General features: G+C 30.9%; 1 protein-coding gene across 2 annotated transcripts; it reads left to right on the plus strand.

Annotated features, from left to right (window-relative positions):
• Positions 1–4,719: 4,719 nt before the first annotated feature.
• On the plus strand, positions 4,720–8,183 carry LOC137818875 (transcription factor bHLH67-like). 2 transcript variants are annotated; one of them, XM_068622512.1, is made up of 4 exons: positions 4,720–5,453; positions 5,909–6,517; positions 6,873–7,295; positions 7,597–8,183. In XM_068622512.1, exons 1-4 carry the CDS (start codon positions 5,421–5,423, stop codon positions 7,678–7,680), a joined length of 1,149 nt encoding a protein of 382 aa, XP_068478613.1. In that variant the 5' UTR covers positions 4,720–5,420; the 3' UTR covers positions 7,681–8,183. The 2 variants fall into 2 exon arrangements, with proteins under 2 accessions (XP_068478613.1, XP_068478614.1); XM_068622513.1 differs by having other exon boundaries at positions 4,817–4,922.
• Positions 8,184–20,189: the final 12,006 nt, after the last annotated feature.

A 20,189-nucleotide genomic window follows, 5' to 3' on the forward strand; every position in this document is an offset into this window, starting at 1 on the left:
CACAAACACAATTCTTTCTTTAGTATTCTTATGATTTTTATTATATTTATTAATAATATGAATATAATTTATATTATTATTATTAATATAATAATAATAATTATTATTATTATTATTAATATGTATAAATTATATTAATAATAAGTATAATAAAAATGGTAATATGACCAAAGAACTTGTCTGGTCTAGTGGTTAATGTTTTCTTGGTCACTGAAATGACTTGAGTTATATATAGTCTCACGCATGAGTTGAAAGTCTCGTCTTGAGGGGAGTGTGTTGGAAATTCTACATCAACTAGAGATTATGACATTTCTTAATATATAAGTGAGTGCAACCCTCACTTTATAAGTCAGTTTTATAAGTTTGAGTTAGACTTAAAATGCATCTCTTAATAAACATCAACAAATGACATGCTTCGTTACTTTTTTTGCTTAATTGTTATCACCTTACTTCTCTCTCATGTGTGTGATAGTGAAGCTTCATATATACTCTTGTGACCATGACAATGAACTTCTCAAAACACTTCTTGAGTACTTAGCACTTTGTTGATAAAGTCACACTTGACTCTTGTAATTGATAAAAGTTTTTTTTTTATTAATTATATAAATTTATACTGCAATTGATAACACTTTTTAAAATGATTTATTTGTTGTAGTAAAACTTAAATGTTATTATTTCATATCATGTTGTAAAATTTTTGTTACTTTTATTATATGATTTGTTGTTATAATAGATGGACAATGAATATGAGAAAGGGCATGCTACCATGTTCTAGAATTTTTTTTTTTTTTAGCAATGAATAAATTGAATAAAGAGACACTTCAGAGTGTCTCAATTCTTATACATTTAAAGCTCAAGGTTTCTCTTACTTTCACAGTTGGCCAATACCAAATTGCAGATAGGTCATAATAAAAACATAAAGATTTCATATGCAACTAGTAATACAAGATTTCCATATTTCTAAATCTATATTACCAATAAATCTTGACTCCATTTTATCCAAAGGTTTCGTTGTTATAACCAATCTACATAATCATCCCTGCAAATCCAATCCATCACATATATCTCTCTATCCTAGAGTTATGATTAGTAATGATAGACCAAACAGTTTATCCAACCAACATATGTCTATTCATTTGTTATACGACCCCCTCCACAAAGAATCTTCCTTCATCTATATTAAAATGATAAACAATAGTAACCAAATGCATGAATCATAAGACCACCCTGCATGTAGACCGCAAAAAACCTATTATTATCTATCTCTCCCACCCAATCTAACCCATCTTACTTCCTCATTTAGTATTCCATAAATCCTTTCTGGGCGTTCAAAACCTACGTTCTTATTACCCCACCTCATCTTCATGTCTTCCTTTTTATAGATTTCAGGCATTCATTTGGCTCCATACACCATTGAGAGTAAATCAACATAGCTAGATTTCTTTACTAGTTATCTATATGACCATGCCTTGAGTTGTGCCAGTATAAAGATCTCTGAGCTATCAACTCTACCATTCTTGAAGATAATTAAGTTTCTTTGTTTTCAAAATTTCCCTACCACTGCAATCTACATACACCTCCACATTCTGTTTATCTTCTGTGTTTCCCAGCCTAACTTAAAAAGCATGAAGTGATTTCTAGTTTCCTAGTGGTACACCGTACTCTTCCCTATCCATTGACTACACATGCACCATATTCTCCATGCAACTTTACATTTAAAGAAAATATACTTCCTTGTTTCCTCTTCCTCCCCGCACATAACACAAACGTTACTTTCCAAACCTAACCCTCTTTTATCCAGATTAACCCTTGTAGGGAGTCTGTCTGTAAGAACTCTTTAGACAGTCGTCATCGTAGATGGTAAAACCTTAATGGTCCAAAAAAACTCATATAACGGTCTTAAGTCTCTTTCTACCTCCATCCTTAATCTCCTGTATGCCGAACTAACTGTGTATATTAGTTTTTCACTCGCCTTCCATACCCACTGATCCCCTATTCCTTGTGATAAGGTTTTGTCATCTATAAGTTGCTTTAAATTATTCTCCTCACCCACCTCACATTCAAATAGAGTCCGTCTCCACTCCAATTTCCAAATCCATTTATTATTGTCCCAATCGCCTGTCTGAAATAGACATGCTGTTTTATCTGAGGAGATTGAAAAGAGTCCTGGGAATTTAAAACATAGAGTCCATGTATCTATCCACTTATCCTCCCACAACCTAATTGATTTTTTTTTGTCTCCTATCCTCCATGTGACATTATCTTCAAAGTCGTTCCCCCCATTCCTCCATCATCCAAAGTCTCTTTAAGTCCTTCCACCAGATAGATTTCTTTAGGTTTCTTCCATTTCTTTTGAGTTTTCTCCAACCTCCATACTTTGATTCTAGGATTTCTTTCCATAATCCACTCTCATTTGACTATAAACGCTAAATCCTTTTTCCTAACAAAACATAATTAAAGAGTCTTAAATCTATGACTCCTAAACCTCCTTCCTCTTTGGATTCATAAACTTTTCCCATACAACCAATGCTATTTTTTTCCATCCTTCTCCAATCCCACATGTCCTATAATGTAAAGAATAAGAAAAAAAGTCTCAAATAAATAAGGTGTAATACATAATTTTATTTAATGATTTAAATGAATTTGCATGACGGGTAAAATGTTTTATTGACATGTGTTTCTTTAAATTATGTATACTATATTTTCATGAGTTCATGCATTTTATTTATTGTTCTTTAAGTAAGCACTCTTTATTATGTGTACAATTTATTGCAAATAATGAATGAATAATTATTGAATTCACATATATTTACTATGTAATTGTTTAATAAGAAATCAATTAATTAAAAGATTTTAAATTTAAAGTAATTTTAAATAATAAGTAAGATTAACGAGAAAAATGGAGATTTAAGATTTTTTTTAATAAGAGAGTAAAAAATAATCAAAAGGTCTTGAATTAAAGATAATGAAAAAAAAATATTATAGAAATGTGGAGATTGATTTTACCAACTTTCTCATGTAATTATTCTTTCCTTGTCTAACAAGTTCATATCAAGCAATTGATATTAAAGTTTGAGATTTAAACGTGAACTAGTCTTACCCTCATTCCAAGTTTTAGGTTGTACCATGTTTCTTTTTATGTAAATTCAAAATCTACAAAAGGGTTTTTTTTTTTTCAATTTGAAATTAAAATTGTAAAAATCGTGATTTAGTTAGTTGGGTGACAAAGAATTTTAAAAAAAAATATATTTTATATAATGTTATTTTAAAAAATTAAAAATACTCACAATAAAATAATCAATTATTATTTTATAAAAAACTACCCTGGAACAATTTTCTTAAGCCAAAACAAGTTATAAGTTTTTAAACATTTTTTAGTATTTAACTAAATATGATTTTTGATATAAATGTACTCTCAGCATTTTATAAATCTTACCATTAATACATTTTTTATTCTATTTTATGAATCCGAATTATTCATAAATTTTTGCACTTTTTTTATATTCTTTTTATCCTAATCTAAATAATTGTATTACTGATTTTGTTTTTTTTTAGAAAATAATAATTTAAAAATTCTTATAATTATATATAATTTTTGATGTAATGAATTTAGAAATAAATATAAAAATAAATATATATAATAAAAAATAAATTTATAATTAAATAATATTAAAATATTAAAATAATAATTATAATATGATTGTTTAAAAAATTAAAATTGTGAATGTATCGTTACTTTTTTTACTATCTCACTTCTCACTTTTTTTTTAATCTAAACACAGGCTTAGAAAACAGAAGATATGGTTGTCTAGAAGTTGTTGAAGCTAATTTTTTTGTGCGAATGGATAGCAAACGGAAAGTACAAGGTAAAGTCTCTTTCTTCTTCATTGTTTTCTACTCAACACTATACATATCATTTATATTCATTCTTCCTCCACATTAAATTACAATACTCAAATCAGATTCATTATAACCTTATGCTTAAATTAAAACTATGCTAATGCTCCTAGTTACCTAAGGTTGAGTTTATTCTCAAAACAAGTATTAAAAGAGAAATTAAATATAATTCATCCTCATAAAATAATTTGTAAATTAAGAATTATTTTTAATTAATTTTATTTTTGTTCTAGTAAGATGTTTAATATATCCTCTTACATCAAAACATAGATATATTGATATAACGGTCCATAATAATACATAACAAATTTAATTAAAATATATTTTGATATTATATTAAAAAATAAATTTATTTTATAAAATTAACTTGTAAAATAAAAATTGTTTCACTTATATTATTATAGATTTGTTTTTTTATGCCTAGTCAAAAGTTAGATTTCTAACAAGAACTACAAATTTATGCATGTTATTTATCTATTTAAAATGATATCCTTGGATTGTTATATATGTACACATAAATAAACTAAAAAAAATTAATTACATTATTTTCTGGGAACAATATATTAAGTGAAAGTTTTTTAATCATGTGGTTATAGTTAGAGTATATTATTAGTGTGATAGTGTATATATTATTGGGATGTCTCCAAGGTTCATGCTCTCACTTTTTTAGTTATTTGAAGTATGTTTGAATGGTGAAATATAGATTAAAATTGGAGTGAGTGAGAAAATAATAATAATAAAAATATGATGTATGGTATGTGATTTTGTTGTCATGTGTAACTAATATTAGCCTGAATAGGAAATTGGACATGATCCATCATCATCATCATGCAGACCACACAATCCACAGAAGGCCTTTCCAGCCCTCTGCTTCTTTCTTCTTTTTTCCATTTTCTTTTTTCTCTTTCTCTCTCATCTCATGACATAGAAAGATGGGAGAGAGAGAGAGTCCCACAACTGTCTGTCCCCGCTGTTGGACAAAACTGCCACCGCCAATAATGCTTGGGACCTTGTAAACCAGACAAGTAACTCCCTCAAACACACTCTCTCTCTCTCTCTCTCTCTTACCAACTCTTCACAACACTGTTTCAAATGCATCTCATTGCAAACCAAAGCATATCTCTTCTAACCCCAGTTCACAAGTTTCCACCTTTCGTTTCTTACCACATCCCTCTCTTCACCCTCTTCCCATATCATCCCCTACTTTCTACTTCTACTACTCTTCTGTGACCTCAACCTTCTTCCAAACAAACACACTATTTATTGTTTTTATTATTCATTATTATTATTATTATTCTCTCTCTGTATATATATAAGAGGCTAGCAAAGGCATCAGAAACACAAAGGAATATATTGCGGGGGTGTTAGTTACTCGAATGGGGTCTCGCACTGCTTCTCCTTAGGGCTTACATTTATTACCATTCTTTTGTTAGTATCACTACCATACGGAATGTTGGTCACCCTCATAGAAGCCTAAGGTAGCAGCATTTAAGACCATATACTTTGATCACTGCTCAGCTTTGATGGAGAGGCTCCAAGGACCCCTCAATTCCTGTGTATGTGTTACTTACTCTACTACTACTATTATACTACTAATTAATACTACTACTTTCTATTTTCTACTTTCTTTCCACACTCTCCCAGCCACCCCTTTTCTTCTTCCTTTTCCTTTTCCTCCAACCCCATTTCTGGATACAAGAAAAGTACTGCATTTACTCCTCAAGACGTATGCATTAAATGCACACCATTGTGTTACTATTTTCCTGAAAATACATGTATCTGCTCCCTTCTTTGACATTCCTCTTTAGTTCCTCTTTTATTGCTCACTTTCCTGTATATACTTACTCTCTTCTCCATTCTGACCCAACCCCAACACCATTAATGGAGCCGTATATTCCTTTCATTATTCTTTTCAATTCAGTTGGGTGTGAGAGTGAAATAAAACCAATGCCTTGTTATTATTCTCTTGCCATTGTTTCTCACTCCATGTGCTAAATTCCTTCTCTTACAGTTCTTTGGAGACCCCTTGGGTGTGAATTGTTTTGACCAAGTTCTGGTTGATGAAGAAAGCCTGAGACTAGAGGAGGAAGAGCAGCTTCTGATATCAAGTTTGGAGGACAACATGCCTTTCCTTCAGATGCTTCAGAGTGTGGAGTCCCCACAATTTTTCCCTTTGAAAGAGCCAAGCTTTCAAACACTTCTGAGACTGCAGCACATTAAGAAACCGTGGGAGGGAATGACCTATGTTCCAAGAATGGAAGCACAAGTTCAGACAGCATTGGAGCTAGAGAGTTGTGTGACACACGACATGTTGGAGATGCAGTCGCCAGTGAAGTCAGAAAGCAATGAGCTCCAACACCCACTTTCAATTTTGTGTGTTGAGAAAGTGAGCTATGAGTGCAACCAGGAACCCCACAAAGTATCACAATCATGTCCCAAATCTCAGCCAGCAGCCACAAGGGAAAGGAGAAAGAGAAAGAGAACAAGGCCAAGCAAGAACAAGGAAGATGTGGAGAACCAACGCATGACCCACATTGCTGTTGAACGCAACCGGCGACGCCAGATGAATGACCATCTCAGTGTTCTAAGGTCCCTCATGCCTCCTTCCTATATTCAAAGGGTATGCATTATATGCACTCAATTTTTTGTTGTATGGAGTCCAATTGTCAACCCCATTTTTCTCAAAGTGATTATTTTTGTTTACTCAGAAGAATTGGAGTTTTATTTTGATAATTTAGATAATAAAAGTGTATTTAAGATTTACAACATAAATCCCTGAGGTCCATTTAAATTCAGACTGGAAAACAATATCCATACTGAGGAAAGTTTTTTTTTTTCCTTTTCCAAGTCCCTTCTCTTGCTTTATCCGTGCTAAAAATCCAACCTTTTTCAGTGTGGGATGCTGAAAAATTTTGTTTTTGTTTTTTTACCCTTTTTATTGACACTGATGTATTGGATGATTATTCATGGTGTAGGGTGACCAAGCCTCAATAATTGGGGGTGCAATAGATTTTGTGAAGGAGTTGGAGCAGTTGCTTCAGTCCCTTGAGGCACAAAAAAGAATGAGAAAGAATGAAGAGGGAGGTGGTTCTTCTTCCACCATGTTGTCTAATGCCCCTCCACCATCATCATCTTCATCACCACATGGCTATGGAATGAGGTCATCAACCAGTGAGGAAGTGAACTGTGGGGATGAGATGAAGGCAGAAAACAAGTCAGAGGCTGCAGACATAAAAGTGACCTTGATTCAAACCCATGTGAACTTGAAAATTGAGTGCCAAAGGAGGCCAGGGCAATTGATAAAGGTCATTGTTGCTCTGGAGGACCTTAGGCTAACCATTCTGCACCTCAACATCACCTCCTCAGAGACTTCTGTCCTTTACTCCCTCAATCTCAAGGTATTACTATGTCTTTTCACCTCAATTGTTTTATTTTTAAATATGGTCAACTCTACAAAGTGGAATCAAGTCAGTGTACTATTATTTTCTGACTTGCAATCTAAGCAAAACCTGCCTTCCCTATTTCCAACATTGTCTACAATTATAATTATAATTATAGGGAGAATTTCTTTTTGGACCTTTGGTAAATCACTATTCATTTAACATTAGTATATTCCTTGACTGTACTACACTTCAACTTTCTTTTATTTTATTTTGGATGATAAATAATGGACTTTGGCGTGGTGTGGCAATAATGCAGATTGAAGAAGGCTGTAATCTTCGTTCAGCAAGTGACATTGCAGAAGCAGTTCATCATATGTTCAACTTCATTAATGGTAGCTAGAGACTCCTAGCTCTCTAACCTTAGGGAGCGGTTGCAGAGGAATAAAGGACAAGGTCGAATCATTGCAAGGAAGATGGAGAAACGGGGAACACAGGGCATCCATTTCTTGTCTACATATCAATATGAGGTGTATAATGTTAGGTGGTAGCTGAGAGATAATAGATGATGGTACTGAAGGGAGGCTAAGGCATGTGATATTATTGTTTGCTGCTCAAATGGTTACTCTTGTGTTGATTTAATTAAAGTGTTAGCTTTGTTGTATAATGTTGTGGTGAATTGCTTGTTAACTGTTTCTTTGGTGTGATGAGAATTTGGATGGATTGTGGTGGGGTATAGAGGGTAGGGTCTGTGAGAGGAAGGACCCACTTTGAAAATTTTGGAGTTCTCATCATTACGAATTACTAGGAGGGGAATGATGCATCTCTTTTTATATTGACTTTGCGTGATAGCCGTATACTATAAAAGATGTTTCATAATATATATGCTCACTTTCTGATGGGTTCTTTTCGGCCTCCTCCAGTTCATGCCAGCATCATCCCTTTTGCCATTATCTAACCAAATAAATAAATAATACTGCAACCAAAGAGAGGTAAAAAGAGAGTACTGTACAAGTTTGTTCAGTTTTATCATATATAAAAGAGTGATTTTTTTTTTATATTGTATGTTTACACATACAAAATAACACAGAAAGAGTAAAAGAAAATTTTGATAGAAGTTGGAGAAGTTATAATGTGAAGGCCTTCAAGATATTCTCCTTGAAAAGACAGAATGTGCACTTGGGAGTTATATCGAAATAATATGGTATTTATGTTACTTATGATTAAGACATAGATGATAAGGACATGTCTATAATATGTAAATTATATCAGATGTATAATTTCCTAAATTCAAAGTTATTGTCGTATTTGTGTTCCACTTCACAAACCCATGTTCTAATCAATGATGGTTAACATAATAACAAAGTAGAACAATCCATTTAACAGGATCTCAGCAATGCGATGGTTTGAGACAAGAAAAGAACCATATGTCAATCATCCTATGCTGTCAATATACATAGCATTACTATTTTGATGGTTTTCACAACAACGGCATAACGTGTGTTGCATTATGTTGAGGTGTTGGAAGTGAGAATAGCGAGGTTGAGAATGAAGTAACGGTAGGAAGTCATATCGGGTGAGACAGAGGATGGCACAAAGCCTTGTTGAGAGCAGTTTCAGGTTTGAAAATGGACGATTTTGCTGCAAAATGGTTCGTGCATCTTTGGTGATTAGCATCATTGGAGACAAGGGGAAGGAGAAAAGAAGGAAAAAGAGGAGAGTGACGTGGTGGAAAATTCGCTATGGTGAAAGGTGTTTGACGAGAAGGTGTGTGAAGGGTAGGGTGAAGTCAACATAATGATGAAGGGGCAGTCCCTATCCCACAGCCCCACACCACAGCATCCTGTCCTCTCTCTCTTTCTCATCAAATTCTCACTATAATATAATATAATATATTTGTCTCTCCAAAAAGCAACTTTCTTTTTAAAAAAAAAATAGATAAGATAAATTTTGAAAAGTGTCCAAACTCAAATACTTGTAATGAACTAAAGGGTCTTCTTAGTCTTCTCTAAACTAATGAACTTTTGCTGTTTCTATGAACTAAATCCACATTGGTTTGTCTAACATATAAAATTACAGAATAACATATTTGTCTCTCCCAAAAGTAAAATTGAATAATACATTTGTCTTTCTCATTCACAATGAAAGAGAGAGAGATAGAGGAAAAGAATGGCTTAGAGAGGAACAAAAGTAGCAGCCATCCCCATGTGCAAGTGTGTCAGAAGGACAAAACCACCCTCTCCTTTTCAGGCCCAACCCCAGCCTCAGTCCTATTCATTTTTGGTCCTCGAGTTGCTGGTGCCTAGTGGTGTACCTCTTTTTCCCATTGTTCATGCCTTTCTCCTTACCTTTTCTCTTCTTTTTCTTTTCCTTTGTGTCTCCAAGGGCTATAACTTCTCTCCCAATTAATTTACCACCCCATCATCCCTTCCAAGGCCACTAACTTTTCTTACTCTCCTCTCTTCATTCATCACTCATCATTACCACCTTTGCTTCTTCTACTACAGTACTATTTTGCACAATGCACTACCTCATTTTAGATATCAGAGTTCACCAAGTCAAGCCACGCGCATACAAAGCCAAATTTCTTGGCTGGTCCACTTTCAGAATGCCAACACAGACACTTTGTTACACTTAATTGCCTATTCATTACAGATTATATCCCCCCAAACGCTTAGCAAACATGGAAATGATCACGGGTTTCATCTACACAGTTTCACCATTCCAATCATTTTTCTGTGATATTGACATGGAGGAGCAAGTTAAACATTGAAAATGCAAAACTATAAATCTTCTTATTACATTTTTATGTTTGTAAGGCATTCAATATGTTTTACCTTTTTATGAACCATTGAAATAGGAACATAGAATGTGATCCTTGAGGTAGATTGTAAATGATAGTAGATAGAATTGTTCAACTAAAGGATGATGTACCTAAATTTGGTGCCATCCTTGAAGATCATAGGCATATGTTCACTTTAAATCTAAACATTGGAATTGCTTTTATTAAAAGACAATCCCTAATAAGGGTGGCTACATCTCATCCTAGTCCCCTACTCCATTCTAACTTGCATTTGACACTTCCTAAAGGAACTGTGATGAGATTTGTAAAAAGTCACAGTATCATTATTTTCTTTTGGTGGATGAAGTAGCTTCCTTGATTAAATGTCATCCAACTGTATTGTCAATCACTGAGTGAGATGATGAACTCTATTGAAACTATTCATGTTTTCAAAAGCATGAATTACATGTAAAACATGCCAAATTTTGTGAAGAACTCTTCAAACAAAGTTTTATCAATAGGTTTTATTGCAGAAAATAATTTATCAATTAGCATCTTGCTTTTGCATGGCGCCACAACATTGTCCTCGGGCAACAACAACCTTGACATTAATGAACCCAGAAGAAGGAAAACTGGTCAGAAGTTCTTGGAGTAAGCAACTTTTTATTGGAAAAGAAGAGACATCCTTCGAACTTCACGCTAATTAGTCTCGTATTTTCATTCTATCATTAGTATGATTAAATTAGTATGATTAAAAGAGATGTATAGGATATCCAAGAATAAAGCACAGCACATTTTTTCATAACATATTTTTTTATTAAATAACTTAATCAATAAGAAAGTGAAAGTATTATTCAACTTATAGGATTAAATATATTATTACCACAACTTTGACCTATTCTAATATGTTATTAAAAATAAACGTCTATAAATATTCAAGCTGAAACAAAATACAACGAGTTTGTTTCTAAGTAAAAAATTCGTAATTTTTGAATTCTTCTAAAAGTATTTATTTTTCTAAAATAATTAGTTTTCAAACATGCTCTATGTTTGTCTCATATCTAAACTTTATAATGGAGAAAGTGATTAAATTTTTATCAAAATTGACATATTTTAAAAAAATTATCCATGAGTAAGTAATGTAAATATGATATAAGTTTATTATGAAAAAGTTATATAATCATTACACAATTTAAATTTGTCAAAGTAACTTTAAATTTGTCAAAGTAAAGTCTTGTTAATATGACACAATTTTAGTGTAAGGAAAGAATTTGTTTTTGATCCACATCACTTTAATTAATCTTAATCAAAACTTTTTTTAAATGAAGTTGTGTAAAAAATAAGAGTGTCATGCTAATAAGAATAAATATAATATGATTTGAACTAAAGTTGTGTCATGTTGTCACAATTAAAAGTTGTTATCCTACTTGTATTATCTTTAACTTGTCTCGGAACAAATTTCCTTAATCATCAACAACATTGATCCCCACTCTACTACAAATAAAAAAACTTTGAAAATGGTAGTTCTGACAAGAGGGTTTGAGAGTTCTCCTACACTTACCACCTTTACCTTGCATATAAACAAATGATATGTAATAAGTGTATTTTTCTTAATCATCAACAACATTGATCATTCACTCTGTTTCAAATAAAAGACTTCGAAAATGGTAGATCTAGCAATAGGTTGGAGTGAAAACTACAACACTCTTATAAGTTAATATAACTTTTATTTCACTGTTGCTTTTTAAATAAGAATACAATCTCTCTAAATAATCTTACAATAAACTTTTCAAATTCTACATTCTCTCTCATAAAACCTATACTACAAATTACATTTAAAATCATAGTATAAATGACATTATTCAAAACTAGAATTAAAGATAATAATTATTGACCCATTCAAATTTCTAAATAAAATTGATGACGACATTGAGTTTAATGCTAACAAATTTCCTTATTAAACCCAAACCTTTCACATTCTTCATTCAGATTTTTTGATGGTCATCACCCAAACTTCCAATTTTGTAAACCTTTTTTCCAGGTTATCAAATTTTGCTTCAACACTCTCCAATTGAGATACCAGGACACTCATTTCATTTAGAAGATTCTGCTTTTCATTAGTAAATTGCATAATTCTTCCAAGCTACTTGATTTTTCCCTTAAACCTTCAAACTCAATTTTGTCATCACAAAGGAACTTCTCCAGTTATGTACTTTTAAGTCGAGTCCGAACATCTGATTCTTCGCCATCTCCACAATTGCAAGCACTCGTCCATTTTCGTCCTCCAAGTGCAAAACCCGATCTTTCATGAAAACCGAATAACCTTTCTCCAATAATTGTCCAATATTGAGAATATTACTCTTCAAGTCAGGTACATACATAATAAACATCCTCCATAGTTTATTGTTTTCCATCCTTTTGAGAAAAAAACATATTTTTCCTCGACCTTTGATAAGAGCTTTTCTTGAGTCTCCAAAAGACACATGTCAATCTTCTATCTCTTGTATATAAAAAAAAGAGAGATGTTTGTGCCCACACATATACTAACACCAGTGACCTTGTCCCACCAATTTCGTTAGTTCATTTGTCCCCTCTCTTCATTGTTGTTTCCATGACCACGACCTCCATTGTGATCAAAATCGCAACCTCCGCGTCCATGTCCTCTTCTTCGGTTGCACATACATCACTTTGTCTTCTTTGATGATCATCTTTGTTTGTAAGGCTTCCTCCAAGACTTCTTGCTTCTTTTTCTTTTTTCATTGTTCATGTGCTTCAAGAGAACCCGAGAGATCATCAATGGTCATCTCTTCCAAATTTCTTGAGTCCTCGATTGCACATACAACATTTTCAAGAATTTTATCCACTACCCTTGAATTTGTGACCGTCTCTCCGTTGCGTTTTAGCTTATTGTCTACTGTTTGCACACAACTGATGTAACTAGATACATCTTCTAAATCATTCATCTTCATGGCCTCTGACTCACCCCGTAGAGTTTGAAGACGCGTTTGTTTAACTCAGACTACACCCTTGAACACCTTTTCCAAGATGTCGCATGCTTCCTTTGAAGTGGATGCACCAACAATCTTCCTAAAAATTGTCACACCATGTACAAAACTGCCTTATCTTTCCATCATGTCTCTTCCAACACTTTGTTTTGGGTCGTTGAGTAACCAGTGGTATTGTCTGATTCTTCAAAACCTTTTGAACCACCTCCCAAAAATCTTGAGATCCCAGAAGAACTTTCATTTGGATGCTCCAATTGTCATAATTGACCATCTTTGTTAGTCGAGGCATGGATGAATTATTGGTTATACTGGTCATAGCTCTAATATTACTGTGTGAACAAAAAAATATAACTTTTTATTTAACTGCTGTTTCTCAAATAAGAATATAATTTCTCTAAATAGTTTTACAATAAATTCCTCAAATTCTACCTTCTCTTTCATAAAACCTATACTATAAATTATATTTAAAATCATAGTATAAATGATATTCCAAACTAGAACTAAAGATAATAATGATTGACCCATTCAAATTTTTAAATAAAACTAATGAAAGATTTGAGTTTAATACTAACATAAAAATAAATAAATAAACCATAAAGTATCATTAGCAGTACAACGAAGTACTGTTTCAATATCATTTAGATGAATTTGGATTTTACTTAATTATGTGGCTTACATAACCTAGCTAAAACCCATGATAGGTGTTGGTTTAGCTATGACAAGTCCAACACCTATTACTATGACTAATGGTTTGGACGTAAATCAGAAGGCATGGAAAACGAGTTATCCTCTCGGGGGACCGCACTACGACCATTTTATCAGAACCAGAATCTGCACATTATTGACCCACGTACACACCACTATTCTTCTTTGCTACTTATTATTATTATTATCATGCTTTGGTACTTAGCCCCTCACTGGTTACGTGACTTTATATACATGATGCATGTATAAGACTACGTTCCTCTAAGGTTGGTGATGGGGATGGGACAATGCATAAAATCCAACTCCATTTTCTTCTAGACAAAAAGATAATCATGAAGTTAACGTTGTTTTTTATCATTATTTTGCAAAAACTACACTACACAATTTCTATTCCCATCCTTTAACCACCAAATTCAAACTAATTTTGACCCACTGACAAATTATATATACACAAATAGCACAGTACAAGTGGATGTTTTGTTTCATCTTGCCCATGAATCACTTCTACTTTAGCTAAGCTTCACCTAAGTTTAAGTTGAGAAAAACAAGCTAAATTGGAACTTGGTGGCTGCTTTTTTTTCTAATTCACCAATTTTCTCATTCAATCAATTTGGATTACAATAATCACTTTTTTTTTTGTGTAACACTGTTAATGTTATTAATGGAAATGAGTTTTGTGGAGCGTTCACATCTTGTGTAAGTGAAGTAACAAAGTAATGGATTAAAATATATTGCCCTGATCGGCACGGTACATAGAAAAATTTGAAAGTTTTGTCTAGAACTTGTCTCTGAAATGTTGACTTGTATGATGTTTTTAGTGGGTTTGGTAGTGCGTGCCATTGTTTTTGGTAGGAAGGAGGATGCATGCATAGTGATGAGAGAGAAGGAGGCTGACAAAACAAACACAAAGGCATCTGCAGCAGCTCTTAGTGTTGTTGATGTGTGTTTTGACAGAGTGACCAAAATCTTAATAAGTTCCAAAGCTAAGATTGTTATGCGAAATTGGTAATTGAGGAAACAGTGTTCGTACCATATAGCACGAGCAGCAACAACAACAGCCAGATCTAGCTACTTGTCTTAGGCGCTTCAAATTCCAAAGAGAACCTTTCTGACCTTGCCCTCTTCCATCAACTTTACAGCATCACCGTGAAAAGTTAAAAATGGCAAGACTTTCTTTCTTTCTTTTCCACTTTGCACTTATTTGCAGTTAGAAATTAGGTTCTGAGTTGTGATCAGAAGGCAACATATACAAATAAAATAGTTGAAGGCTCCCATTTCAGCTGATAGTAATAGCCATATTTTTCTTTCTTTTGCTTTGTTTTGTGTGTTTGTGTGATGTGTCTTTGACCATTGGTTTTGGGAGGGTAGGAGTTAGGAAGTGTGAGTGTGGGGAATATAGGTCAGAGATTCGAATCGTGAGGTATGCAGATCATTGACAGAAGACAGAGATCTTCTCTCATCGGACTCTATTGTTTTCAGGAACCTAAGCTCATTTTTATCCTCTTGCATTCTCACCTTTCTTAAGGAGCTCTGCTCCAGGACTGACTAGTCAATGTTTCAATAATGTTTTTATCTTAAAAACATATTTTTTAATCCTAATATTTTGAATAAAGATAATGATATTTTACAATAAAATAATAAATAAGTGTGTAAATTTTATTTTGTAAATAAGTTGTATAAGGTTAAGTTAGATTTAAAGTTTTTCTTAATATCGTATTAGAATTTATCTTAATGAAAATTTGTTAGATTTATCAGACTATCCTATCTATAATTATAAGTATAAGTTGAGAATCTCGATGTATAAACCTTATAAAAAGTAAAGATTATAATATGAGGATAAGCTTCACCTTATAAATTATTTTTCATATAATTTAAAATTTGCTTGTTATTATGTTCCTAAAAAATATGTTTGAAAATAATTATTCATTAATACTTGTTTACAATAAGTGAGAAGATTTGTATATAAGTTCTAGTTTAGTTCAAAAGGTTTTGAGATAGTAAAGTTATTGCTAATTATGTGACACTAAATAATATTTTCTTCAGTACGGATTTGAGTCCACTACTACTACTGTGCGGCCACGCATGCTTCAGATTAAAGGTAGATTTAGGCTTTACTTTCTCTGTTATGATGCAAAAGTTCAGACTAAAAATTTATTTATATATACATTTTATTTTTAATATATTTCTCAGTATATGTCACACAATTTTATATATTTTCTTTTACCTTATCCCTTTTTAAAAATAGCAGTAGTAAATGATCTTCTCACATCTTTCACACTCTCTTTTTTATTTTAAAATTTCAAGTTTTTTCTCTCTCTCATATTCATCTTTTCTTTTTAGGATAACTTTTAATTATTTGATCTTAATTATTTTTTCTTAAATAATATCTCATATTTAAACAAAAGCCACCTGAAATAAAAGATTATATAATAAGTATATGTATTAGAAATATATTAAAATTAAATTTAATATACATATTAATACATAAAATAATAAAAATATAATAATAATAATGATGAAATTTTAATTCAAAAAATAAAATGGTATGATAAAAATCCACATACATAAATGCATTTGGACATGTGTTTAGTTTTAATATATAATTCTTTTGACATTCTTTATTTAATTGGTTTAGTTGATTCTTTTTATTAATAAAAAGTAATATATTAAAATAAAGTTTTCAGTTTAATCTGTTTGCTTGTAACAATGTTAGCTAACATAAAATAAAATGTATAATTGATGTATGTCCAGCTTAGGAGAAATTATTATGTAACTTTACACAATCAAGTCAACTGTAAATCCCACCAAATGTTGATAATTTGGTTTACTCATAAATAACACACAATATAATTTTAGTTACGGGGAATTTTAAAATTTGGACAATGTTCTAAAAGTTTTGTTTAAGTTAATCAGGAAGAAATTACAATATTAACTTGATTTTAAAAATTAAAAAAATTGAACTTTCTTTATTAATAATAAAAAATGGAGGAAGACAAATTTCTAAAAGTAGATCTTATTCTTACAAAGTGGATTTTAAGTCTAACTCAACCTAAAAAACCAACTCAATGAGATGAGGTTTACACCCACTTATATTCTATGAAAGACTATAATTTCTAGTCGGTGTGAGATCTCCAAATACTTATTGAATTAAAAATAATAATGTATAAAAAATTTTAAAAGTGGATCTTAACTTCTATGTTTAGTAATAGTATGAAAAAGGGAAAAAAATGTTATTTTAAGAACTAAAGGGTAGAATGTAGCAGTTTAGAATCTTCTAAAAGAATTCAATTTTCTCACGACTATCATTTTTTCTTTTATTTTCAGCAGTTTTATTCTAGATGAATTCACTGTCTAATTGTGAACGTATGAGGATTGATGTGAAAAGATAGTAGATGTTGGTGTTACATGCAAATGAAAAACCCTAAACAATGACAATATCAGTATAATAGAGCATTGAAGTATTGTTTAGTTGAGGAGAAAAAGTGAAGATTGAAGAGTATGGTTGTGGTGAGGAAGGACAAGTAAGCGTGGGTGATGAGGTCATAGAGAAGCAAGAAAATGATGATGATGCCGTTTGGATAACTGAGTTTGTGTTTAGTTTGTATCCTGATATGAGGAAAAGATGGCATTGGAGTGCATGGAAGCACATGATGGATAGGGATATGAAGTTAGAGCAGAAGACAAAACACAGTGGTACAATGGGGACTCATGAGAGAGACAAGTGGTCCTCTATATGCAAGTAAAAACAGCAATCTCATTCTCACCTTTCAAACATTTTCATTATTTACTGTCACTCTTTCTTCATCTTAAACTTCCATTCCTCCTTGCAATTGCTTTCTTCTGCAGATCTGCTTACTCAACAAAAAATGCTTTAAACATAGCTCAAATCATGGAATATTGATGACCTAGCTCTACCAATTTACATGTCACCTGTTATTTTAAAGAGAACAACCATACTTTTACAACTTCATAATCTTTCAAAATCTTTCCATCCCCTCACCAAAACTCAGAAAAAATTATTTCTCCATTTACTTAAGTAATTTTTATATTATTCAGAATTGTTTTGGAAATTGGACTAACGACACTACAATAAAATCATGAAATAGAAACCAATTTTTAGAGACCAAAATAATGAGTTGCAAGACTATCTTAGAAACTAAAACAAAATTTGATTTCTAAATTAGTTTATATTTTTGTTAAAGTTAAATAGTTTCTAAATTGGTATCTAATTAGCAACCAATGTTTTTGCTACCAAATTTAGAAACTAAATAATTGGTAGTTAAAACTTGATTACTAATTAGATACCAATTTAGAAATTATTTAACAATAATAGAAATCAATTTTTTTTTAGTTTCTAAAATGGTCTCTAATTTAGTTACTATTGCCGCTAATTATTTTGATCTATAGAAATTGGTTTCTATTTCATTATTTTTCTTGTGGGAATATATATTAGTAACTCATTTTCTTTAATATATTCCTCTATTATTATTGTCTAAATTTTGTTAAGATTAATGAAGTTTGGAAGATGTCAAGGACATAATTTTGTGAATCTAAATAAATTTTAACCAATATTTAATAAACATGTGGAAACTCTTCTTAATCAATACCTAAAATACTCGCTAACGAATTAATAATAGAAAAAAATGGTAAGGACTTGCCTGTATTTTTTCTTGATTAAAATTGTGCAGTAATTTAAAAATAATGATTAAATTTATATTATATTTAGTCTTTAATTTATTTAATGGTGTGTTGATATAAGTACATGTGTTATATGGGTGATGTAGATAGAATATGATTTCAAGCCTAGTTACACTTTAATTGGGTTGAGAATAAGAATAGTTAATGATAAATACATAAAAGAAGACTGTGATACGATGACAATTTTCATATTATATAATCATTCAATATTATAAAATTTTGTTTTTTTATATTTACTATTTAAATATAATATTTTATTTTTAAAAAGGTTTTGTAATAATATATATAGTTGTAGTAGATGTATAATAATATACATTATACTTGGATAATGGTAGTTGTCAAATATATCATGGTTATAAAAAAAGTGGGGGTTGGACTTTTATTATATTTTAGTCAAAAGTAGTAGAAAACAGAAAAAATATAAAATAAAAGAGGGTGAGATTGGGAAGTGGAAGGTGCAAAGAGTAAATTTTCATATAAGAACACATTAGTTTTTTTTTTTTTTTCTTTTTCTTTTCTCTGTTCTCATTCTTTTTCTTTTTGTTCCAAAACCTTAAAAATAAAAAAGAAGAAGAAGAGAGAACCTCCCATCCTTCCACGGGATAAATATAATTTCAAGATAGTTAGGAGTTTTATAGAAGATTTATCTTGGGTGTTATTTACTTACAATTTGTTTGTTGTTGAAATATGATTGTGAAATTGAACTAATTTTAGGTTAGGGTATGAGTAGATAATGTTTGACAAAATTTTAGTTTTGTAAAATATGATGTTTTGGTTAAAAAATTTGGTCATGTAGAAGATAAATGTTGAATGTACCTCACTGAATTCATAACTTGTCATTTTAGCGAGGGCAACGTGAAATGTAACTTTGGTTTTATAGGAAACTATTAAACAAAAATAGTTCACTTAAAACATATACTCTTGTATTTTTATAACTTGATTATTTTAAGTTAGTATTTTATAAAGGTTAGTTATATGATCATTATAAAATTTTCATATTATATGATTTTACAATTACTTATATAGATGAATAAATTATGTTGATATAAGAATATTTGATTTTATCATTTTGTTTAACTTTTATCTTTAGAGATATGTTGATAAAAAAGAAGAGTATGATTTTGGAAGTAAGATGATTATTTATAATATGTTTGGAAGTAATATTCAGTATACTATTTTAAAAGTTATGAAGTTTTAATATTACTTTATTTGAGTTCTTGGTGTATTTAGACAGATAAAGAATATATTTAATTTATTATTCTTATATAAAACTTTATAAAATTCTGATTGACATTTTATATAATTTATTTATTGTTTTATTAGCTTACATGGTTTTGTTTGGCGTGATTTTGTAACAGTGATGATAATGTATTAATACTCATATTTAAATTAACATCTCTAAAATATTCTTAACTATAATACTATTGAAAGGAAAAAACTTACCTATCACGGCAACGATAATGCTACTTATTAATTTCTTTTTGCCTTCGGATCTCTTTGTTTGTGATAAAAAAAATTGTAAAAAAGTGAATTATTTTTAGTTGATTTTTATATATAAAAAAATTAAATATATTTATATATACAGTAAAATAATGTACTTTTTTTAAGTTTTTCCAATTTCTATCATATTTGTTTTTCTATAACAAACAATTTCAAGTTTCTAAAGAAAAAAAAAAGTTTGTTTGTTCCTATATTTTTAAATAATTTTACTCAAATGCGTGA

Source organism: Phaseolus vulgaris, chromosome 10 (assembly GCF_000499845.2).
Source record: "Phaseolus vulgaris cultivar G19833 chromosome 10, P. vulgaris v2.0, whole genome shotgun sequence".
NCBI lineage: Eukaryota > Viridiplantae > Streptophyta > Magnoliopsida > Fabales > Fabaceae > Phaseolus > Phaseolus vulgaris.